The following is a 24,896-nucleotide window of genomic DNA, read 5'->3' as shown; positions in this document are numbered from 1 at the left end:
GAACTTATTTTCTCCAGTGTAAAAATAATTAAAAATTCTATAAAGACGTCATTACAAAAGTGCTGTGCTTAATTTGTTTAATTCATGAGTGAACTGGCTGAAGGTAGTGTCTTTGTACTCTGTGGGACAAATAGGGCAGAATACACAGGACTTCATCAGTGTTGCCTTCTATATTCTGATTAAACTTCCTGAATATAGGATTTATTAAAATTTTCTCTTACTCTGTAGGCTGTTTCTTCTCTCCATGTTTTGTTCCCTTTAAACTTTATGAGGCCTATTAACCAATTGTTGATCTATCTATACCCATATCTACTATATCTGTTCACTTTATACACTTATTGAAGCTACCCGTCCTCTCCTCCCATCCCCCCCTTGCAAGCGCCTCTCCCATATCTCCACTCTCCTTCACCTCAGAGAAGGGGGAGGTCTCCTGTGGGTACCAACGTGCCCTGGCACATTAATCAACTGCAAAACTAAGCAGGTCCTCTCCCACTGAGGGCAGATGAGGCAGCCCAGTTAGGGGAACAGGATGCAAAGAGAGGCATCAGGATCGGAGAGAGCACCTTCAGTTGTTGATTTTAATTTCTGGATGAATGAGGTCCTGTTCAGAGAGTCTTTCTGCACAGAGCACCACTAGAATAGGCACTAAGATCAACAATTAATTAAAGGGAACTCTTGGTATTGGAAAGCTTTTCATGACATAGGATGCCATCATTCAGACAGAACAGCACTCTACAGTGTGGGAAAAGATTTTTTACCAACTTCACAACAAATAGAGGACTGATATCCAAAATATAGGAAGACCTCAAAAAACTAGAAAATCCAGAAAAGAAATAACCCAATTAAAAATTGGGGTACACATCTAAACAGAGAAGTCTCAAAAGAGAAAGCTGTGAGGTTTGAGAAGAGGCACACATGCAATGATGCTCCTGTTAAGGTCAGAGAAAATGTCTGAGAGATTACAGTAGAGCGCTAATGTGAATAAACCATAATAAAAGATAAATTAATTTTAAAAAGAAAAGGGAGAACTTAATAAGCAGATATAATTTCTGAAGAAAAGCCAAAAAGAAATCTCAAAATAAAAAAATACAGGGATTTAAGCATAGAATTTGGAGGAAGGCATCACTGATTGACTGGATGACTGGAAGAGAGAATAGGAGGTCTGAAAAACAAGGTAGGGAAATTATATTGTTCAGTACTCAATGGAAGAAAATGTTAAAGCTAAAACAACAAAAACAAACAAACAAACAAAAAAACCCAAAGGCTGTTAAATAAAACATATGGAATTGTTGGACATTTAAAAAAATACGAAATACAAGTAAGGAATATGGAAAGAGGAGAAGAAACCCAGGTCAAACACACCAAAAATATTATTAACAAAATCATAGAAGAAAGCATCTACCATCTCTGGAAAGTGGCACGTACCAAGGTCCAAGAGACATACAGAACACCAAGTAGATAGAACCATAAAAGGGGCTCCCCATATAATACTCAAAATACTAAATGTACAGAACAAGACAAACAGCATTAAAAAAAAAAAGGCAACAGGGAAAGAGAAGCTCACATTCAAAGGCAGGCCTGCCATAAACAACTGCTAATCTTCAGTGGAGACTAGGAAAGCCGGCTGGGCTTGAACAGATGGTTACATGTCATGAAATACCGCAGATGCCATCCCCAGATCACTGCATCCACCAAATCTATCAGGTGTAACAATTCCACAGTAGGATGGAAATCAATCTACCTCTAGATCTAGTTATACCACTCTTGGGTACATAAAGGAGGCTTAACCCTATCACAGAGACACTTGCTAAACCATGTTAATTGCTGATTTATTGATAATAGCCAAAAATTAGAAACAATTTAATTTAAATGTCCATCAGTGGATGAATGGATAAAGAAAATGTGGTGCATTTACACCGTGAAGTAAAACTCAGCTACTGAAAAAAATGAAATCAGGAAATTCATACCCAAATGGCTGGAAACGGGGGAAAGATATTATCCTGAGTGAGGTAACTCAGACACAGAAAGATAAATATCATAGGTATATGCTTATATGTGGATGTTAGCTCTTAAGTCATCAGTAAGCAAGCTACCACCCACAAAACCACATGTGTTAGATAGAGACTAATGGAGTAGGGGAGGGTGGATGGAACTCCCTGTGAAGGCTAAATAAAATAAATAAATAATAAATAAGTATTAAATAAATAAATAAAAGACACTTATGGTTGAACAAGGATGGGGGACACTGGAATTGGAGGATCAAACAGGGCACAAGAAGAGAGAGGAGAGCAAGGAAGGAAATACAGGGAGGAACAGTGAAGAATAAGGGCCATTTGAGGGGACGTACAGGAACATGGTACAGTAGGAGCTTCCTTCAAAATATATTTACAGGAATATAATCTAAGTGAAATTACAACATAATGGAATAGACAGAGCTCCAACTGGAGACCACCCACCACCAAAAGGAGCTTCCAACACAGTGAATGGACAATATTTAATTGAGTTGCTGGCAAAAGAGATCTCATGGGACCCTCAAAACAGCTGTCAGTCCCAAGGCTATTGGTGGGTCCCCAGAAACTGACAGTGAGGTCTACTGCTGCAGAAAACACCTACACAAAACACCTACACAATTCATTGCACATGGAGAAATAGAGATTTGCCTAACTAAATCTTTCACCTCTATGGACTGCTAATATTAATGGTTCTCTGCACACACTACCAAAGGCAAACAGTAGCCCAGCTCTAAATCCATCAGATTACAAGAGCAACCTGCCTGCAAGATACACCCATGCAGCACGGGCAGAAAGAAGGTACCAAGCAATAGAGTTAAGGTCCACTCCATGAGATGGAACCCTTATCCAACTCTGCTTGGGTGGCCAAGAACCAGACACAAGATAGGCCAGGAACCTAGGAGAGCACCAAATGCTACTCCTCTGCTAAAGGAATGCAGCAACAATGTGACTCCTAATGACATTCTTTGCTCACAGATCAGTTTCTTGCTAACCTGTCACCAGAGAAGTTTCCTTCAGAAGCAGATAGGAACAAATACAGAGGCCCACAGCCAATCAATGCTCATGAGTAAGAGGCCTTAGAACACCCATCACTAATCAGGACATCTCCATCAGATCTCTTCCTTCAGGTCTTAGAGAATCTACAGAATAGGAAGTGGAAATAATGGAAGGGCCAGAGGCGATGGAGGACACCAAGAAGACATGGTCTTCTAGATACAACAGGCCTGTCACATATATGAAATCACACAGACTGTGGCAGGAGACATGGGGTCTAAAAGGGTGTGCATCAGATGTGCTCATAGAACTGAAAGAAAAAGTAGACACAAGCCGCATCCCTAACCCAAGATGCTATCTCCAACTGATAGGCAAATAAAAAAAAATTAGTTTTCTCTAAGGGGGAAACAAACCACTCTTAAGGGAAGTTGGTCCAGCAATAGATGACCAAAACATAAAACTCAACAGCATATTTTAGGCCTTCATCTCATAATTTTAAGTCAGTGATTTTTTTTTCTTTTTGTCTTACACATTCATGTTACACATCCTTCTGTGTATGTTATGGCATCTGGTTTGGGGTCTTTGGCATTCCTGTGTGGGAGAATGTGTACATCTCAGTGTCCATATGTGTTTTCTTTGCTTGTCCCGTGGCTTTTTTTTGTTTGTTTGTTTGATTATTTTGCCATATTCCAAGTTGGTTGTTTATTTATTTCCTTGTATTGCATTTTATTTTATTATCATTCCTTAGATGCCTGTTTGTTTTCTGACTAGAGACAGAAAGGGACTTGATTTGAAAGGGTGAGGAGGAGTTGGAGGAGTAGAGGGAAGGGAAACCACAATCAGAGTATATAGTAGAAAAATATCTATCTTTCCTTGTTTTAACCTTCATAAAAATATAACAAAATAAAACATAATAAGATAAAACAAAATCTATCCAATTGAAGTTGAACAAAACAAATAAACAAACGAAAAAGAGCCCGAGAGAAAGGACAAAAATTCTCTGACATCCCTGAACTGGAAAACCATAATGTATATGCAAAGGACCTGGAACAGACCTGTGCAGGCCCTGTGCATGCTCTAGTATGGAAATCTAATGCAGTAGAAACTTTATAAAATATATACACACATGAAAGTGATCTAAATGAAATTGTCAAATAATAGGGAGACAGAGTCCCAACAAGCCACCTCTTGTCACTCACCAAACCAAGCTTCCAGTATGGAGACTTGCGTGCATCTAATTGAGCTGTCAGCCAAAGGGGTCCCATGAGAATCTCCAAGCAACCTAGGCTGTTGCCAGGTTTGTTGTTCTCCACAAACTGACAACAAGGCCACATTGCTAAAGGAAACAGCTACACAATAAATTGAGCATGGAGAAGTAATTCAAACTGATGCCTACACTGAGCTTTGACCCCCTACATTCTAGCATCTTTGGCACAGGAAGGTTCTCTGCCCCCTGCAAAAAGGGAAACATGGCCACCAAAACAGCCACCAATCCTTTGGTCTACAGTGGTGTCCTGACTGTAAGATATGCTAATGCAAGGATGGCACAAAGCTTGTGGAACTTCTAACCAATATTTGATTGGAATAAAGACCACTCCATGAGGTAGAACACTGCTTGGGTGACCAAGAACCAGAGACTAGAAAGCCCATGGGCCTAGAATAATACCACATACTACTGGTCTTAAATCAAAGTAGCAAAGAAAAGTATTTTCAATAAAAAATAAAAGGATTCAAAATATCATTATTTTCAGACAACATGACTCTCTCTTTAAAAGACCTTAAAGACCTCAACAGAAATCTCCTAGAACTGATATTTTCAGCAAATAGAAGAATACAACGTTAACACACAAAAATCAGTAGAGTTCCTATATAAAAATGACAAACATGTCAAGAAAAAAATTAAGTAAATAATCTTATTCACAAATCCCCAAAAATACAGTATCTTGGAATGAAAGTAACAAAGGAAGGGAAAGATTTGTACAACAAAAACTGAAACGATGAGAGAACTTGGAGAAGATCTCAGAAGACAGAAGGCTTCCCCACCTCACAGATTGGCAGCTACAGAGGGACACAAGATCTGTATGGAAGAGTGAGGGCATAGAAAGATCCAGAAGGTTCAGGGGCTCCACAGGGGGAGCATCAAGGCAGGCTGATCTGGACACAGGCGGGCCTGCTCAAGCTGATGCACCAACCAAGGACAATGCATGCAGAGAACCTAGACCCCTGTCAGCTGTAGCCAATGGACAGCTCATTCTCCATGGAGGGGCGGGTGCCTCTGAACCTCTGATATGCCCCCTGATGCCCATGATTTGCTCACTTCCCTTTGGCAGGGCAGCCTTGCTGACACACAGTTGAAAGGGATGCAGGCTATCCTGATGAGAACTGATAGGCAGTGCCCATATTTTGGGGGAGGTCTAGAGGACGAATTGGGCAGAAAAAGGAGGGAGGGAGGGAGGAATGAGGAAGGGAGGGAGGGAGGAAACAGGGAGATAAGAGCGAAGGGATAACAATTGTTGTAATGTGAACAAATTAAAATAAATAAAAACTTTTTGGGAAAAAAAAAACTTCCAAACAGCATCACTTGGAAAACAAACATTGATGATTTTTATCCAGGCAAATCAAAGGACCCTTGCAGATGAATGATGACAATCAGGCATTGCCCTGTTTACATATTAGCTCTACAGCTCTCACACTAGCATCCACTCCTGGTTCCACGTGTTGACAGAACAATAGTTCAGACACATCCATTATCTGCCACAGGAAAAATCAGCCAGACAGATGGTTGGGTTTTTTATTAACTATTTTTTCATATACACTTATATTATTACACATATATACTATAAAGCACCTACAGCCAGGACAACCATGAAACAATCAGGATTTATATAAATGTTATATCCTTAGTGTTTTGCCTATTTGTATTTCCTTGAAGAAAGCATCCTTCCTAATTTGGTGGGTCTAAAATTCTGAATGTAAATCAATATCTATCATAACATCAAAGAAGCTCCTAATGGAGATGGCTTCAAATGTGGTAAACAAGCCACAGGGCAAAAGATCCTCATTTCTACCACAGACTGAATTCTACCTAAAAAAAAAGGGCAAGCTTGGATGCAGGCAGAGTTCAACAGACAAACTCTACCAAGACAGGATAAGCAAGTCCTCAATAGTTCCTGCCTCACAAATATGTCTGTCAGATATGTAGGACCAGAAGACTGAAGATGACGCTCCAACATTATAGAGAGTTTTGGGTGACTGCTCAAGTAGCAAACTGTCTGTCATCTTTCTTTTGGGAAGCTACTAACCTGCACTCCCTGTATACTCAGGTAATCAATTTATTCCTTCTCAAGTCTCTGATGGGGTTGAAGACCAGATAGCTTAGTTTTACAATTAAGCTTAGTAGCTTAGGGCTTAAGATGTTTTTGGGACAATGGTTGTTTTAAGCTCAGAAGCTACCAGACCTTTTGCACATACATTTTCAAGGCTTTCAAGGCTGCTGTCACTGATAGAGCATGATCTGCTGCTTTTCCCCCTAAAGCTTGCCTATGGTCATTATCTTAATCACTTAAAGAGGACAGTTAAGCTATAGTACAGAGGGCAGTTAGAGCCAAATTACTCTCTTTCATTTGTCTGAGGTTGGAGTTACATGTTTCCTCTAACATTATGCTCTGGAAAGCTATGGCCTGGGAACTATTAAGAAAAGAATGAATGCTTAAACCAAAAGTGACTCATCAGAGATAGTTCCCTAGCCAGGAAATAGCAAGCAAGCAAGCACAAGTAGCAAGCCGACTGACAAGGTTGCCTCTGACCTCCTCCAGGAAAAAAAGGGGGCGATGACTTCTCATCCTTTTATCTCTCTGCGTTTTCATCCTCATTCAAGTGAGTGTAAGATTCCTAGTGCCCCACATGTCAGACTGTTGGATATAAAAGACTCAGTGTTAGAATTTGTATCTATTATATTTGTAAGAAAAATAACTTAGTGAAGCTTGGTTTTTGTAGGGTTTTTTTTTTTTTTTTTTTTTTTCTGGAAGCTACATTAGCAACAGGAAATAGAGTTCTGTTTTAAGAGCTGGGGAAATCGAAAGCTATGAACACTGCTGGGAGGAGTCTTAGTTCATCACATCTCTTCCCCATGGAGACAGGAGGGGGTAAGACATCCAGCACTGCTCAAGTTAGGACCTTACTTTAACCAAGTCCTTTGTCTTCCCTGTTACTTTGTAAATGCTACATTTTCTCAGCATTTAGTGCTATTGCAAGACCCTCCTGTGCACTTTTTGAGAGATTTATCTTCCTACTCAAAATAGACGAGCCCCACTTCCTGTCTTGCTGAAGAGCTATAATCTGGACACTACTGAGAAATTTCCAGAAAGGTAAGTCCTACCCCTGTAATATAAAGAGTAGCTAGCTCTGTGAAACCCACAAAAGACGCAGGGGATCAGAAGTGGTTCTTCCAGTATAGAGGATTGGGGAGCAAGGATGGTTTAGCAGTCCTCAGGGCCATGAACCTGCTGCCCCTGGGTTCTGATGACTGATTGAGAAAGGGGGCAGACATCATTATTCCTTCATATCTGGGGTGTAAATCAATAAAAGATAAATTTTTATTATTGCAGATTATAGAATTAGCTTCCTAAGCATAAGTATCAATAAATGGAAAATGAGGAGAAGGCTTCACAGGGACCTGGTGACTGTGGTGAATGAGTAAAAGACAAGCTAGTGGTATGAAAAATTACCATGAATTATGAAGTAATATTGAATAATATCATGAAAATGAAGTAATATTGTGTATAAAATGCATCTGGATATGGAGCTGCATTATCTAGTAATGTTTTAATATTATACAACATGAGAGCCAGTGGACATGTTCAGTAAAAATTTTAATAAGCATATTTAACACTTCCTTTTTATCTCCTGCACACACAAAAAAATAATTTTTAATCATTGTGAGGACCTTTCTGTCATCTTGAAAGTTATTCTTTTTGGTTGGTTGTATTTTATTTGTTTTTCTTTTTCTTTTCTGGTAATAAGATACGGGATAGTTAAATAGAAATGTACTTCTGTTGTTTACTTTTAGAATATTTTAAGAGCTTTCGATGTCCCTTGGCAGAGTACTTCATGTATACTTGAACTTCATAATCTAAATGTCAATTTTAGACTGTCCTTGAATTAAACCCATCTTGCTAAATTTATCCTTTACGTTGCTCAAACTTGCTAGATTTTTACAGAGGTTCTAACCATACTTATTTAGTAATTGCACTGACCATAAAACTGTGGGCTCTACTTTTGATTTTTTTTCAAATTCACAGGTATGTGTCGTCTTGCAAATATTGAATGTATAGGATATGTGTGTGTGTACTTGTGTAAAAATATAAAAATATATTCTTTGACTTAACAGAGCTGTGAAAAAAAAACAAAATAATAATGAATAAAATGTACTGTGAGTAGAGGATAAATCCATAGTTAAAATTATTATTTTCTTCTAGGATGGGAAGGTTTATCATACTGTGGTATTTAATAGTAGTTTTTGTCTTGAGTTCAATAAAAGGTCTCCTCATGTAGATAAACAGGATTGTCTTTAGTTTCTAATCAATTTTAGAATATTAGGGAAAGCTTTCTTAAAACCAATAGGTACATTTCTTAAATAACATTTGGTAGAAGTTGTCATTGGACCTCTTAGGTCCTTCATCATAGGCTGGTAACCAGCAGATTTTTTTTGTTTGCTTTGGCATCACCTAGAATGTCTCTATCTTACATCAGCAAACTGTGTGTCCTATTTCATCTGTCCCTCAATCTTGTTGATGTACTTCCTATTTCACCTTTCTTTTTTTTTTTTATCAGATCTTTATTTGTAAGCATAGGTGCACTTAATCAGGTTTGTATTTTTCATTTTAGAAGAACTACATTATCTTTCTTTCTCAGTACAGTTTTTTAGTTCTTTGAGAATTTCACACAGTGTATTTGACTCATATTCACCCCCTTCCAAAATACACCCCCAGTTACATGCTTCCTTTGCTGCCCACCCAACTTTGTGCCTCCCTTTATTTTTAAAACCCTTCAAGTACAGTTTTGTGCTCAACCAAGCAGGAGCTATCACTTCAATAAGAATGGTTCTCCCTCTCTCAGCAGCTCAGGCTTCAAAAGCCACTTTAATGGTATGGGTCATTGTGTCCAATGCCCCTGCCCCATTTCATGCTGGGATTTTCTCTGGCATAAAGTGGCACAGTCTTAAGATGTTGTCATAGCTGCTTTGAGTTCATATGTGCAACTACCCAGTGGCGTTTGGCAAACACTGTGTCCCTGCTGTCATCTACCATCTTTGGCTCTTAAGTTTTTTCCTCGCCCTCTTCTCCAGGGACTCCTGAGCAGAACAGTAAGTTTGGTGACTGTGTTTCTCTGCTAATAGTGTGCATAGCATCTTCCAGCTCTATAGAAGACAACCAGTGGGAATGTAGCTTCTGGGTCAGTACCAGCTTTATGAATCAATTATGTGGTATCTTTATCAAGTTCTGAAAGATAGTAGTAACATTGACAATAGCTTTTAATGTTTTTTTTTTTTTTGGGAGCACTATTACATATATAATTATATAATATATATTTTTACGTTTTATATACATATATGTATATTAGGATGCTTCTACAGTATATATTCTCCTGTTCTCCACCCTATTTAACTCTTAGGTTTTTAAATTTTATGAAAATAGACAGAGAAAGAAATGCAATAATGGCTTTCCAAGCAATGAAAGAAATTAGACATATCATAAATCTTGAAAATGGAAGGAGTGTTGTGTGTTTTGAAGTATATACCATGTCAAGAATAAAAACAAACACAAGTGCAGATTATACAAGGACTTCCAGAGGAAGGAACGTGTTTCATAAAGGAGGACAATCCAAGCCCAGGGAGACAGCATTCTAATGAGGGGTGTTTGGGGAAAGCCTAGTGGACAAGGGTCCGTGCTTTACTTAGCATGGGCCATGTTCCTTCAGTCGTTGTTCAGCCAGGTGCACTGTAATAGGATACAGGCCATCTCCAGATAAGCCACTTTAGAATGGGAAGACTCAGAAACCCACAGGCAGAGATTCAGCGAGAGGCTTCAGAATGGGAGAAGGACTTTAGCGCTCACAGCCCATTCTCTAAACACTGCAGCCCCGCTGATTTAACCCTTTTCCTCCACAACTGTCCCTGACCTAAGTCATCTACTATGGATAGGGAGAAGAATGTACTTGAATTGTTTATTAATACAGAAGTTCTAGATACATTTTAAACAGTGGTACACCTTGCATTTAGCGCTCTCTATTTATAACACCCAATTATGGACAACATTATCAAGTAGGGTCATTCACTCCATGAGAATATCCTGTTTTTGAAAGTGTGTGTGTGTGTGTGTGTGTGTGTGTGTGTGTGTGTTTGTAACCTTGTGTCCATTTTTATCTTCTAGGCGCCTCCATAATTTGAGAGATGGCAAGTGAATACAAGAAAATTGTTCTTCTGCAAGGATTAGAGAGCATCGAAGACTACCAGTTTAGGACAATCAAGTCCTTACTAAGAAAAGAACTAAAACTAACTAAAAAAATGCAAGATGAGTACGACAGGATCCAGATGGCTGACCTGATGGAGGACAAGTTCCCAAAGGACGCTGGACTAGACAAGCTGATAGACGTGTGCAAAGACATTGAAGGACTTGAAGACCTTGCAGAAAACCTTAAAACAGAGAAGGCAAAAGGTAACAGAGGAGGGAGCACCCTAGACTTTTACCTCTTCTCCATCCTCCTCAGACTTGCTAGCTCACTGCAGTTATCAGAGCAGAGATTGTTCCTTTCCCTTTATTTGCCTTATAAACCATAGGGGGGGGGTGATACATTTTGAATATCAACAAATTAATGATTTTGAGAAATGCTTTGTGACCAAAGAAATTTGATGTATTTTAGGGTAGATATCTTTTGTGTTGCACTTTGGAGGTAAATGAAATAAGAAGCAGTTGTTGAGATAGACTCGAACATCTAACATGGTGGGGAAACTAGAAAATAAAATAAAAATAGAAAAAAGTCATTTAAGATATTTAAATGGAGTATACATAATGCTCAATTAAGAATTTTGTCCTTTCTCTAATATCTTTTTTTGGTGATAAATATGATACAATATTTAATAAGAAGTGTACATCTTACAAATGTAAAGAAGTTTCTCTTTATAAAGTCACTGGGTTTAAAAAATAATGTGTAGATTTAATATATTGCTGTGCATCTCTGGACACTAGCAGTTAGCATCAGGATGCTCAAGCAAGACGACTCGCAGTTTGAGAACATTCCAAGTTACACTGAAATATGTATGCCCAAAAGAGGTAAGAAGTCTAAATCCCATGTCATTAAAGTAGTGACATCAAATATTCAATCATAATTTCTTTCTATTTTTCTATAATTTGGAAAGATTCCCTTTAGAAGACGATTTACTGTTTCCTATTATAAACAATTCAGGTTCTTAAAACCAGTCTGTGGGATAAGAGGGTTGGACTGATACAAACAGAAGTCCCCAGGATAGAGAAAAAAGAGTCCCTGAGGCAGGGTCTATGTTTGATTTGGTACTATGGGCTGCCTTTGGCCAGGCAGAGGCTCTGCAGCCATCAAAAGTCAACACACAGATACAGGTAGAGATGAAATAGTTCTTGAAGCCATTGTCTTTCTATAAAATCGTTAATGAAGATGGAATAAAAAAATCAAGTTCATTTTTTAAAAAAGAAAGAAAATAAGTAATTCTCAATGAACATCAGCCATCTTAACCATTTCCTTGGATTTATTGTGTTTTCTTTACCCCTACAGTGAAAAAGCGAAAGAAAGGAGAAGGTAAAACTACAGTGAAAAAAAGAAAGCAAAGGGAACCAAGTAGTTCCCAATCTCTTTCCACCAACAATGAGTCAAGCGAGAGTAAACCCTCTTCAACGGTAAAGTGACAAATCTCCTACAGAATAGTTGCTGCTCAGGTTTTCCCCTTTGTTGGTTCTTTAAGAACATTTAGCACACTATCTGGTCCAAGGCTTTAGTGAGAATGGAGTTCTAAGTCAATGAACGTATAGTGGCCTGTCACTCATTTTGCTTCATATTTACTGTGTGCTCTAACTTGTGCAGTACGGGCCCCAATGATGCAAACACGAAATCACTGCACGGCTTAAAGATACTACTGAAAAGTGGTTGCACTGGGATGTGGTGCTTAAAATGGCTAAACCTAAAGGTGGACTTTGTACATCTGCATCTAATGCTTTTCTGCCACTCCTGGGATAAGTAGAGTGACATGAGTGCAGTGTTTCTGCTCCTCTGTGAAGCAATCCTATACGTCTAATATGTCAGGGTTTCTATTGCAGGGAAGAGACACCGTGACTAGGGCAACTCTTACAAAAGAAGGCATTCAGTTGGACCCTGCTTCATTCAGAGGTTTAGTCCATTATCATCAGGATGGGAAGCATGGCCACAGGCAGACAGACACGGTGCAGAGAATTCTGTATCTCCACAGGCAGCAGGAACAAGGAGTTGTACTGGTCATGGCTTGAGCATCTGAAACCTCAAGGCCCACCCTTAGTAACACACTTCTTCCAACAAAGCACACCTACTCCAACAAGGCTACACCTCCTGATAGTGCCGCTCCCTGGTGACCAAGCATTCAAGCACATGAGTTTATGGGAGCCATTGTTTTTCAAGCCACCATACTAAGAATTAGATGTGCCCAATAGATAAATATAACTAGAATCCAGTAATAAAACAGGTTTTGTGGTCTTGAAAATATTGTTCTTTATTTACTAGTAAAGATATTACTAAGTGCTGGAGATTAAAAATATAAGGAAAATTACAGCCTACTGTGTACAAAGCCTGGGGTTCAAGTTCCAACACAAGAGAGAAAGACAAAAGTTTTTCTTTCAGAAAAAGAGAAAACAACCCACAAAAGCTGAAGGTGGAAAGAAAAGGATGCTTACCCAGGAACAGACTGGGCTTCCAGAGCCTTCAGGAACCAACATACAAAATGATGAAAGTTGTCTCCAGACTCCTCATAAGCCTCCACCAACACCATCCAGCAGTTCCTCAAAGAAGGTACCACTTTTCTATTCCCAATGCTTACCCTTTTCAAAGCATACCACTGGGCTCACCACAACCTTGGAAAAACTCCTCACAAATCCCCTACTATGAAGAATTTCCCCCATATAACTAAATATCTCATTAAGTTATCTAATCATGTACCATAGCCTCAGTGGAACTGAATATGTAAGTATTTATGAAATGATTTCTAATGCTGTCAACCAACGCTCTGCTTAGGGCTCAGAAGAAAGGATCAAGGATCCAAACAGATACACAATATGCACTCTGTGTCTCTGTCCCTCATTGCTTCATTTCTTCTCAGGCCTTTTTCCTTTGCTGGTGACCTAACTTCTAAGGTTATTGTCACCATTCTATACTCTTCTCAGCAGGTGTTTTGAGGCATGATGATTCCCTGTCTGGGAAATCTTTATCCCCATCCAGTCACTGATCATATGCTGTATAACTGTAATAGTCACTTTCGCTGAGAGTCAGCTTCAGGCTCCTGCCAGGCATATACCAGACTCTCCCAGCTACTCCTCATCAAAGGGGAATGCTTTCTGCTACCGTTCTGATGAGTTCTTAGTATAATTACAATGACTTGAACTTCTCATCTGATCTCCTAATAATGTAGATATTTAATGTTATCATCATTCATCAGGTGTATTTTTGAGACCCTGACTACAATTTACACCAGTCTCCTTATTTTGTTGCACGGTACAATTGTATTGAATACTCTGTGTGTCCAATGTTTAATTCTTTTAAATGATAGGGTCCTGTTACTTAGCACAGGATGTCCTTAGTCACATCTAATTATCTGTGTGACAGCAATATAATTGGAAAGGTACACAATCTGGAAAGTAGGCCACAATTAGTGGCAATTTTGGCTTGAGTGGCATCCGTTTCAAAGCAACGGTTGTATTTTAGAAGACTTATACCTTGAAGGATCAAAACCATACAAAGAAACCGTAAATGTGGCCAATATAGTTACATTGTGGTATTTGAACACTATTACCTTCATTTTTAAAGCCAAATTTATAATCTTTAAAGATTCACACTTCTTCTAAGATTAGAAAGTCACAATGAGAACCTAGCTAAACCTGTTGCCTGAAGTACAAGCGTTTCTCATATACATTGCAGGTTTGGTTAACTGGAATTATGGTCATTTTAAAAATCTAAACAAAAGGTTTAAGTGAGTCTGGATGGGCGTCAGGTGTGATAATGCAGCACTCTGTCAACTGAGCTGCATATCCTTTCACCAGAATTCATCTATGAGGTCCACGTTTAGGGCATCTGCCACACAATTCTATTCACAGCATTTGAAAGCTGTGTGCACAAGAGAACATGCACAGTTAGGAGTGAATATTTAATGGATGGGGAAGTCTAGAAATATGAGCCAATTTTACTACAAGCTTAACTTTCCACAAAATAACACTGAGTTGAGCCAGATCAAGCAATTTAGGGCATGTTTTGTAAAATACTGTGTGCAAGCATTTTCTCCCAGACCAGTGACAATTCAATATCTGGCTTTTATAAGGGAAGTTGTAATATTGATTAGGAAAGGAGGAGGCTAGGTGTTAGGAATGCCTACATGTGTGCTAAAATACTTCCTTCAGCCTAGAAGAAAACTAACAGGGTAAAAGTCCTCTTTTCCAAGAGGAAAATGAAAATATGTACTTGGTCTGATTTTCAAAAACCATTACGCAAGATTAAAACTATCTCTAACCTATTTCCCTTTAGAAACAAAAAAACACAGTCACCAAAAAACATAGTATCACAAAGACAGAGGTTTGCCAGGAAAAGCATCAGTTTCTAGAATTTTCAGCAACCAGCCACACCTCAGCTGTGAGTCAACACCAGACTCTACAGGGGTGTTCAGCAATTGGTTCCAGCAGTCATCAGATGCCTCAGACACCTCTAAAAGCACACTTGTCTTTAAAGATGCCTCAGGGCTCTCCAGCACCACCTTGCCAGAAATTTTCAGTGTCTCCAACATCAAACTCCAACGTCCATATGAACTCTCTTGCGCCTCCTGCACCATTCAGTGTGGTCCTGGATCCTCATCTACTTTCAGCAACAGCATCCAATAATGTCTGGGTCCCTCTCGTGCCTTCAGAAACAGTGTCCAGCTCTCTCAGCCCTCGCCTGATGTCTCCAGGAACAGAGCCCAGCAGTGTCCAGGACGTTCACCTACCTACAGCAGCAGCGTTCGGTAGCACAGAGGATCTTCACAGTCTACTAACTATGTCCAGAAGTGTCCAAACCACTAGCGTGCCTACAGCAACTCCGACAAGCAAAGCCCGGCTTGTAAAGCCGCCTCCAGCAACAGCATCCAGCTACGCTCAGGTCCCTCATGCTCTTCCCGCTACAGTGTCTAGGAGCATCTCCGCCACTCAGGTGCCTCAAAGAGCAGCATCCAGTATAGTTCCGTCTCTTAAATCTGCTACCGTAAAGGCATCTGGGAATTCCCAGACCCCTCAAGTGTCTTCACCAGCAGTAGCTATTAGTTTCCAGGCTTCTCCAGCATCTCCACCATCAACATGCAGCAGTCTTTCAGGCCTTCGGGTACCTATGCCAATAGCGACAAGCAGAATCCAGACCACTCAAATGCATCTAGGAACGGCTCCCAGCTGCCTCCAGGCTCTTCACGCTACTCCGCCAACTGTGTCCAGAAGTGTGTGCAACACTCAAGTGCCTCAAGGAGCAGCATCCAGTACCGGGCAGGCCCTTCCCTGTCCTAGACGAAAAGCATCCAGGAGTGCCCAGGCACCTCGGGTGCCTTCAGCAACAACATCCAGCAGACTGCTGGCCCCGTGTGCATTTCCACCAACATCGTCCGGAAATCTCCTGGCTCCACAGCTGTCCCCAGCAACAGCATTCAGTGCTCTCCAGGCCTCTACAGTGCCTCCAGCAACAGCACGCAGCAGTCCATCCAGGGTAAGGAACCCCTGTCCTGACAATAGAATGACAGAGATGAGCACAAACTTGGAAGGCATCTTCATTCATCTACATGTACACATAATCTCTAATTCAAATAATCACTAATTTTTATTGTGTATAGCTACTGACCCTTTCTTAAATTCTATAGTAAAACCATTGTACACTCTACTCCATTGAGAAAATGTCTGAGTCGGTGGTCGCTTGACCATTCTATTGTGTAGGGAGCACAGTGAGAAGCTTGCTTATTTCATTTTACACCTCACAATTTTTGTCAAGGTGTTGTTTTTCTCACATGCATCACTGTTCCAGTTATACTGGAAACGAACTTCCTGTTTATAGAGCACATGCATGAGGAAGCAGCCATGGGTGAAGTCTGTACAAGTTTCCTGGGCAGACTGCAGAGAGTGCAGCTAGTTCAGAGCTGCCTGACTGTGCTGGTACCCAGCTTGGCTATGACTGCCAGCACACTTTCTCTCTCAGTTCTGCAGTGTTACCTCCATTTCAAGGTGCTTTCCTGATACACAGAAATGGAGTAGGCTACTGGGAAGGTAGATGAGCAAAATAAAACTCCTTTGTGATTTTTTTTTTCTGGTCCCAGATCTCTCCTTCATGCCCACTATTATGTTTTGTTTTGTTTTTTTTTTTTTTTTTAAGCTTCTAGTCTGAATCCTTTCTGCTTAACAACATTTTAGAAGGTCTTCCTGTTGTTGCCTGCCTAACCCTTTTGGAAGAGAGCTCTAACTTTATTTTAGAAAAGGCCCTGTGAGAACACAGAAGAGGGGGGGGGTGCAGACTATCCGGATGAGACCCGATGGGCTGTGGTCAGACAGTGGGAGAGGAGGGCCCCACCTTCCTTTCGAGGTCTAGGGGAAGACAGGTCTGAGGGGCCAGAGGGTGAGAACAGGAAGATAAGAACGAGAGGATTACAATCCAGATGTATTGTGAATAAATTACCATTCAAAGATAAAGAAATAGGAAAAGCATTTTGAGAACTCTGTAAAATAAATAAATAAATCTTCAGAATGTTCCCAGATAGGAGATTTGACTAGATTGAGATTGACTAGAGCATTGACGGCTCTGAGTTCATTCCCAAGAACAATAAGTATAAACTTTTTTTTTTAATCTACCAGGTATAATTGGTATTAATTGGAATCACTAGGTTGTGATTTAGGTAAATATTTATTCATTTATATATACATTTCTTCCTCTAGAGAGACTGTAGATGCCAATCATTGTTTAGATTTCCTCCATCCTTCTCAGTGGACTTGTTCCTTATATGAGCTGTTCCTTATCTGAACTATGTCTGTTTATCTTGTGTGTGTTTCATGTAGATGCCAAGGAAAGGGATTATACCAAAGGAGCCTTCCAGGGAGGAAGGTCACCAAAAAGGACCCAAACAAGTGATGGTGTTGAAAGTAACAGAACCATTTATTTACGATATGAGAGAAGACAAAAGGATGTTCCATGCTACAGTAGCTACTGAGACCGAATTCTTCAGAGTGAAGGTTTTTGAAACAGCCCTAAAGACCAAGTTCATCCCCAGAAAGATCATTGCCATATCAGATTGTTTTGGGTGCAATGGGTTTCTGGAGATATACAGAGAATCCTGTGTGTCTGATGTGAATGTTAGCCATGTTATGGTTATCTCAAATACCCTGAGGCAAAGAGCCAATGCAACTCCAAAAATTTCTCATCTTTTCACACAAGAAAAGGGGACATTTGTGAATGGAGAGTTTGCAGTAACTAAGGTAAGCCATTGTGTCATTTGTAAAAATGTCTTCGGCAATCTGAGACTTGAAGTTTTAACTTGGCACTGGAATTTGCTCAACTTACTTAAACACAAGAATTCATTGCCTTCCATATCAGAAAGAAACAAGTGAGGTTTCCTAACTTTGGGGATCATGATAATCTTTTAACATTTTTCTCCCCAAGGTATCACAAAGAAAATTTAATGTATATTTTATTTATTATAATTTATTCACGTTACATCCTGATTGGTATCCCCTCCCTCTTATCTTGCCATTTCCTCCTTCCCTCCATCCCTCTTCTGCCTATTCCCCTCCCCTAGACCTCTGATTGAGGGGCCCTCCTACCCCAACTTTCTGGTGACAGCCTATTAGGGCTCATCAGGATAGCCTGCATCCCCTTATTTTGTGTGTCTGCTAGGCCATCTTGTCAAGGGGCAGTGACCAAATCCAGGGTACCCGAGTGCATGTCAGAGGTTCAGCAGTAGTTCCACCCTCCTCCTCCATGAGGAGAATTAGCAGTCCGTGTGTTACATATGAACAGGGGGTCTTTGTTCTCTTCATGCCTTGTTCTTCGCTGGTACGTCAGTTTGTTCAGGCTCCCCTGTGTCCAGATCCTTAGGCCTTGATGGTCTCCCTGGAGAGCACCCTCCCTCCAGGACCTTCCATCACGCCACTCTTCATTACAACTCTCAGCGCTCCACCCAGAGTCCAGCTTTGACTCTGGGTACCTGTTCTGATTCCACACTCAGTGGAGTCTCTCAGGGGACATCTATATTGGGTTAATATCCACTTATAAGTGAGTACATACCATGCATGTATTTCTGGATCTGAGTTACCTCACTTAGGATGATCGTTTCTAGTTCCATGTATTTGCCTGCAAATGACAAGATTTCCTTGTTTTTAATAGCTGAATAGTATTCCATAGTGTAAATATACCACAGTTTCTTTATCTATTCTTCAGTTGAGGGACATCTAGGTTGTTTCTAGATTTTGGCTACTACAAATAAAGCTTCTGTGAACATAGTTGAGCAAATGTCCTTGTTTTATGGTGGTGCATCTTTCAGGTATATGCCCAGGAGTGGTATAGCTGGGCTTGAGGTAGCACTAGTCCCAATTTTCTGAGAAAGTGCCAGATTGATTTCCAACGTGGTTATACAAGTTTGCACGCCCACCAGCAAAGGAGGAATGTTCCCTTTCTCTACATCCTCCCCAGCATGTGCTTTCACTTGAGCTTTTTATCTTGGCTATTTGGATAGGTGTAAGATGAAATCTCGGAGTCATTTTGATTTGCCTGATGACTAGGGACATTGAGCATTTCTGTAAGTGTTTCTTGGCCATTTGATATTCCTGTTTTGAGAATTCTCTGTTTAGCTCTGTCCCCTGTTTTTTAATTGGATTATTTGGTTTGATGGTGTTTGATTTCTTGAGTTTTTTATATATTTTAAATATTAGCCCTTTGTTGAATGTAGGGGTGGTGAAGATCTTGTCACAATCTGTAAGCTGTCACTTTGTTCTGTTGACAGTGTCCTTTGTCTTATAGAAGTTTTTCAGTTTCATGAGGTCCCATTTGTTAATTGTTGCTCTTAGAGCCTGAGTTATTGGTCTTCTGTTCAGGAAGTTGTCTCCTGTGCCAATGAGTTCTAGGCTCTTTCCCACTTTTCCTCTAACAGATTTAGTGTGTCTGGTTTTATGTGGAGGTCTCTAATCCACTTGGACTTTAGTTTTTGTACAGGGTGATAAATATGGATCTATTTGCAATTTCTATATGTAGACATCCAGTTAGACCAGCACCATTTGCTGAAAATGCTGTCTTTTTTCCATTGTACGGTTTTGGCTTTAGAAAGAGATATATCGATAACCTTTGGCATTCTCCTGCCTATGGCATCCATGTCTAGCCATCCTACTTCCACTGATCAGTTTATAGCACATTTTCCTTTAGATTTTGTTTCTTTGATCGCTTCATTATCTGTATTATTTCCAACTCAGTCATGAATGAAGAGCCAAACTCCTATGGTAGATACACCTTGATATGATGAGAATAAGAAACCAAATAGACTATTCTTCCTTAGAATAAAGCCATGTCCAAAAAGCCATGTGTCTTTAAAGTGTTCTTATTCTTATATTCTTTACATTTTATCATTTGAGTTAATTTGAGGAAGTGACTTTTTTTAAAATAAGGAGAGAAAGAGGAGTTTGGCAGACTTATTTAATTTTATAGCATAACTAGGCACAATGAAAGTGAGGAAATTTAAGGCACTGAGGTGTTTCTTTAAGTGTCAGCACAGTGATTTATTTGTATGTTTGTTTGATATATATGACGATAGTCATGGCTTCCTACTTTTATCATGCTGTTTCTGACTGTGCAGCTACATTTGGTTATAATAAGTAATAAGTAAACTAGATGGGATACAGACCAAACTACCAGAACTAAATGCTGTAGATTTAACTTTTGAGTGATTTGGCATGGAATGAATCAATGTGTGCACTGGGCAAATGTGATCCATTTAAAAAGCAGTTCTGTGTGTGTGTGTGTGTGTGTGTGTGTGTGTGTGTGTGTGTGTGTGTATGTGTGTGGGCGCGCGCGCGTGTGTACCTACTTGTTTCTTGCACTCTTCTTTTGTTTCTTTTTTGCTTGTTAGTTTGCTCATTTTGTTTTATTCTTATTGGTTTGCCCATTTTATTTGCCTGTTTGCTTTCTTAAGAGAGAGAGAAAGAAGGTGTAGGTATGGCAGGGCAGAGAAGTGAGAAATATCTAGGAGGAGAAACCATGATCAGAATATGTTGTATGAAAATTACTTTCAATAAGTTAAAATAAGTTAAAGGTATCTTATAATAGAGTTTCTCAGGCTCACAAGTCGCCCTTCTTCTCAGGCTTCTTAGATGTACCTAAGAAATGTGTGATGGTAACCAGAGGGGGTTGGCTGTTTATTTTTGTTTTTTGTTTGTTTGTTTTGTTTTGTTTTTTCATTTTTGATTTCTTACTTGGGATCCTTAAGAAATCTCAGGTAGGGGCCGGGCCTGGTGGTGCATACCTTTAATCCCAGCACTCGGGAGGCAGAGGCAGGTGGATCACTGTGAGTTCGAAACCAACCTGGTCTACAAAGCAAGTCCAGGACAGCCAAAGCTAACACAGAGAAACCTTGTCTCGAAAAATCATAGGGGGAAAAAAAAAAAAAGAAATCTCAGCTATTCTGATATGTTACCACTTGACCTGGCCAGCAGGTCAGTCAACAGGAGTACCTGGAAGCGGGAGTGGGAATGGATGGAACAAGACGTGGGAGAAATGGAGACAAGACGGTAGCCGGATCAAATCTCCGTTTATCTTGTGGCAGAGCAACAGTATATATAGTCAGCAGAAGGAGGGGCGGAAGGCGGGGGTGGGGGGGCGGGGGCGAGGGGTTGGGGGGCTGGGCGGGGGCGGCGGGGGTGGGGGCTGTGGAGCGAGGGAAGCAGGTGTTCGGGTTCCGCAAAAACATTGGGTATATCTAAACAGGATATAGGGGGGAAACACCAAATGTAACCAGTGTAAAGGTACGCTCAGTACAAACTCTGAGTGCACAGCCTTAAGCGAGCTTACTTAAAACAACTCCCTACAACTAGTAGTACTTAGGAAGATACTCATTTTTCCTGAAGATATCCAGCAGATAAAGACCCCAGGAGTAAAGAGGAGCTAGGATGAAGACTGAAAGAGGATGGGACTGGGAGGAGAAAAAGGATGGAGGTACAATTGGGATGTAAAGTGAATTAAAAAAGTAAAAGTTACAGGGGAAAGCAAAAAAATAGAGTGGTTTTCAAAGGCTGAAGAGATAGCTGAGTCATTGAAGGCTAGGCTCACAAATAAACCCTAAAGAGTGATTTCCAAGAAAAGGGTTGTTCACTGGAATATCCAAAACTATTCTGTTCCTGTAATTATATTTTTCAGTTATTTATTTTGTTTATAAAGGTTGGGAGAAAACACAAAGGCCATGAAACTAGTGTAGAAGTTGGAAGGCAAGTCTCAGAACGGAGTCCTCTCCTTCTACCATCTATCTACTCAAATGAGTAATTGAGCCCAAGTCATCAGTCTTGACAACAAAGGCCCACTGTGCCATCTCAGTGGCCCTTGGACTTATAATTCGAAACCCAAGATCCATATTTGTGTTTTCAGGGACAGGTTTATGATGACAACGTTTTATTTCCCACAGATGTGACAAGCTTTGGCACATTTCCTAGAAGATGAATGTTAATTTGTTTTTCAGAAATATGAGAGGGATCAATTCATTTTCTATGGAATTGAAGATGATTCGGGAAAAATGGAAGTAGTGGTATATGGAAGACTGACCAGTATCAAGTGTGAACCAGGCAATAAACTTAGACTTGCCTGCTTTGAACTGACCCCAAGTGAAGGTGATGTGTGGCAGCTGAGGTCTGCAAGGTACAGTTACATGAAGGTATATATGCTGAGAAATGCCATTCTTCCTATCAATCATGTTTTTTAATACTCTAGTAAAACTTGACTGTTTGCATCACATAGAAAATCCGCAGGCAGAGGAAAATTAAGCTTCACCCATTTGACATGTGATAAAATGATTAAAAAAAAAAACTATCTTATTTACCAAAGAGAGATAACTTGATAGGACTCAGGTTAATTAAGAAGTTTGTCAGAACATTCTCCACAGTTGAGTGGAGAGTGGGATATGACTTTCTCACGTACTCTGGTGCCTCACATTTGACCATGTCCCCTGGAGGGAGAGACCTGGTGGCACTCAGAGGAAGGACAGCAGGGTACCAAGAAGAGACTTGATATCCTATGAGCATATACAGGGGGAGGTAATCCACCTCAGGAACAGTCATAGGGGAGGGGAATAAGGGGAAAATGGGAGGGAGGGAAGAATGGGAGAATACAAGGGATGGGATAACCATTGAGATGTAACAAGAATAAATTAATAAAAAAAAATAAGTAGAAAAAAAAAGAAGTTTGTTTCAAATTCTGACTTTCTGACTTTTCAAATTGGCTGAAAGCTAAAACACAAAGAACCCCAGGGTTTTCATCTATAAAGTGCAAATACTTTCTGTGGCAGAGGATCATGGACAAAAGTCATAAGTTCTCAATGGTGCCCTAAGTAAATCGTACTACAAGGTGTTCAAATCCACCTTCCTTGTTGTACTTACACACACACACACACACACACACACACACACTCACACACACCCATAACTTAAACTAAAGGGATGACCTCTTTATTCACACAGAAATGCTCTTACACTACCGTTGTTCTCACACCACCAGCCAAAATTCCAAACCTTCCCCCGGGGCAGTTGCACCAGCAAAGCCTTTTTCTCCTCCCAACTTCCCTGTTCAGAGAGATTTGGTGAGTCAGTCTTTCCCTCAAGCATTTTGGCTGTTTCCTTTAGCTCCGTGACAAACTCTGTGCTTCCACCTGTGCTCAAGCCTGTAGGAGTGACTAGTTAATTTCATAATCCTAAGCAAGGGAAGAAAGCTGACTCCAAGGAGGGAGATGCGTTTAGGGAGACATAGGTCAGAGTGAGAAAAGCGGCGTATATGACTCATGGTGAGTGGTCAGTGTGAAGAGAAAAGTGTGGAAGCAGCTGCATTTCAACTGATCTGACTTCATTGTTTTCTTCTTTAAGGTCATCAATGCAAGAACAGTGAAGGAAAGCCACTAAACCCTGGTTCAGCTATGAAAACCTCCACAGAACCATATTCTAAAAACCTGGAGGCCAATGATACTGTTTTCAGAGATAAGATCCAAACACAGAAAATGAATGTGTATATGGCCTATTGAAATACCATACTTATTAAAGCCAGCTCTAAATTTTAGGAAGTGGTGCTTTTTTTATATTCATTATTTATTTTTGTATGAACTCCATGTCAAATGTTGTTTCTATAACTTTTATAATCATTGATCTATAAGTTTTATACCTAAAACTTAAAAAACAAAAAACAAAATAAAACAAAACATTTTCTGTAAAGCACTGTGCTTCCTTGGGTGTATCTTTTAACCATTTGAAACTTGTTGTAAAATAAAAAGTTATTGGCCTGCACATAAAGCTAGAGTGACAGGCTTTGAGCATGGTAATTCAGGACTAAGCATGTTCAGGAACAAATAGATGGTGTCCTGCCCAGAAAAGCCAGGGTCTTAATAAGATGCAGGAGGAGGTTGAATTCACCCTTGCGTGCAGTTTTCAAACCTGATGTGCTGAGGTCAGGATCAAGTCTGCATACCCTTTTTGCTGAGTAAATGGGAGTGTATATAGAGTTTATTTATTTGAAAGAAAATCTCCTAAAGTAGGATGCTTCAGGTTGGGCATACTATTTTCAACAGTAAATAATCTCATTTCCAGTTTTAGAGTGAAATGAAGTCACTTTAGAGCAAACTAAGGTTGCCTTATGAAACAGGAAGACAAAGGAACTCAGAAAGTGGTCAGGCTTCCCAGAGAGGCCTTTCTGGAGTATTGCTTACTTTTCTCGCTGCTTTGAAAACATACCTGACAAAAGCAACTGAAGGACCAATGGTTTATTTTTGCTCACGATTTAATGGTAGAGGAGGGTGAGATGGCTGGTCACATTGCAGCGTCAGCAGGAAGAAGAGAACTGAGTTCAAGAACGGAGAATGCTTCCTCAACCCCCACCTCCGACCCCTTTTTGCATTTTTTTTCCAGTTAAGGACCTAAGCTTATTCAATGATACCAGCCACACTTAAGTTGAATGTTTCCAAATTCCTTAACACAGTCTAGAGACCCCCTCCGTGGATATGCTCAAAGGATTCTCATGAGTTATTACAGGTGTTGTCAGGTTTACAGTCAATATTAACAGCCACGTGGGGCACTGACCTGACATGGAGTTAAAGTGCACAGAAAAGGTTGCAATAGCAGAAACAAGGGCAAGAAGAGCAGAAGACCTGGGTAGGGGTTCGATGTTTACTGCACGTATTGTCCTTGGCTGGTGCCATAGTTTGAGCAGGACCCCCGGGCCAAGATCTGCCCATCATAATGTTCTTCTTGTAGGTTTCTAGGACCCTCTGGATCCTTCTACTTTGCCATCCTCCCATGCTTCTCTCATCTAGAGTCCCAATAGGATGTCCTTCCTTCTGTCCCAGTTTCCTGGTAAGTGAAGACTTACAGGGACATGCCCCTTGGGCTAGTATGCAGATAT

At 40.2% G+C, this 24,896-nt stretch overlaps 2 protein-coding genes across 2 annotated transcripts in view; one reads left to right on the top strand and one right to left on the bottom strand.

Moving 5' to 3' along the window:
- The window catches only part of Tagln2 (transgelin 2), a 960,136-nt gene that overhangs the window by 6,484 nt on the left and 928,756 nt on the right, over nt 1–24,896 (bottom strand). The window lies entirely within an intron of this gene.
- Nucleotides 10,118–22,218, top strand: LOC127191148 (myeloid cell nuclear differentiation antigen-like protein). The gene is made up of 6 exons (XM_051148364.1): nt 10,118–10,720; nt 11,811–11,932; nt 12,903–13,160; nt 14,793–15,989; nt 17,324–17,740; nt 21,979–22,218. The coding sequence occupies exons 1-6, from the start codon at nt 10,456–10,458 to the stop codon at nt 22,216–22,218; spliced, it is 2,499 nt and encodes an 832-aa protein (XP_051004321.1). The 5' UTR covers nt 10,118–10,455.

The sequence above is a fragment of the Acomys russatus genome, chromosome 6 (genome assembly GCF_903995435.1).
Source record: "Acomys russatus chromosome 6, mAcoRus1.1, whole genome shotgun sequence".
Classification (NCBI taxonomy): Eukaryota; Metazoa; Chordata; class Mammalia; order Rodentia; family Muridae; genus Acomys; species Acomys russatus.
This window is presented reverse-complemented; position numbering and strand designations above follow the sequence as displayed.

Excerpts from the sequence above, each read along its gene's own strand:
- LOC127191148 (XM_051148364.1), top strand. The coding sequence starts at position 10,456 with ATGGCAAGTGAATACAAGAAAATTGTTCTTCTGCAAGGATTAGAGAGC. Across the intron at positions 10,721-11,810 it reads TAAAACAGAGAAGGCAAAAG|TGAAAAAGCGAAAGAAAGGA; the intron begins GTAACAGAGGAG and ends TTACCCCTACAG. Across the intron at positions 15,990-17,323 it reads CACGCAGCAGTCCATCCAGG|ATGCCAAGGAAAGGGATTAT; the intron begins GTAAGGAACCCC and ends TGTTTCATGTAG.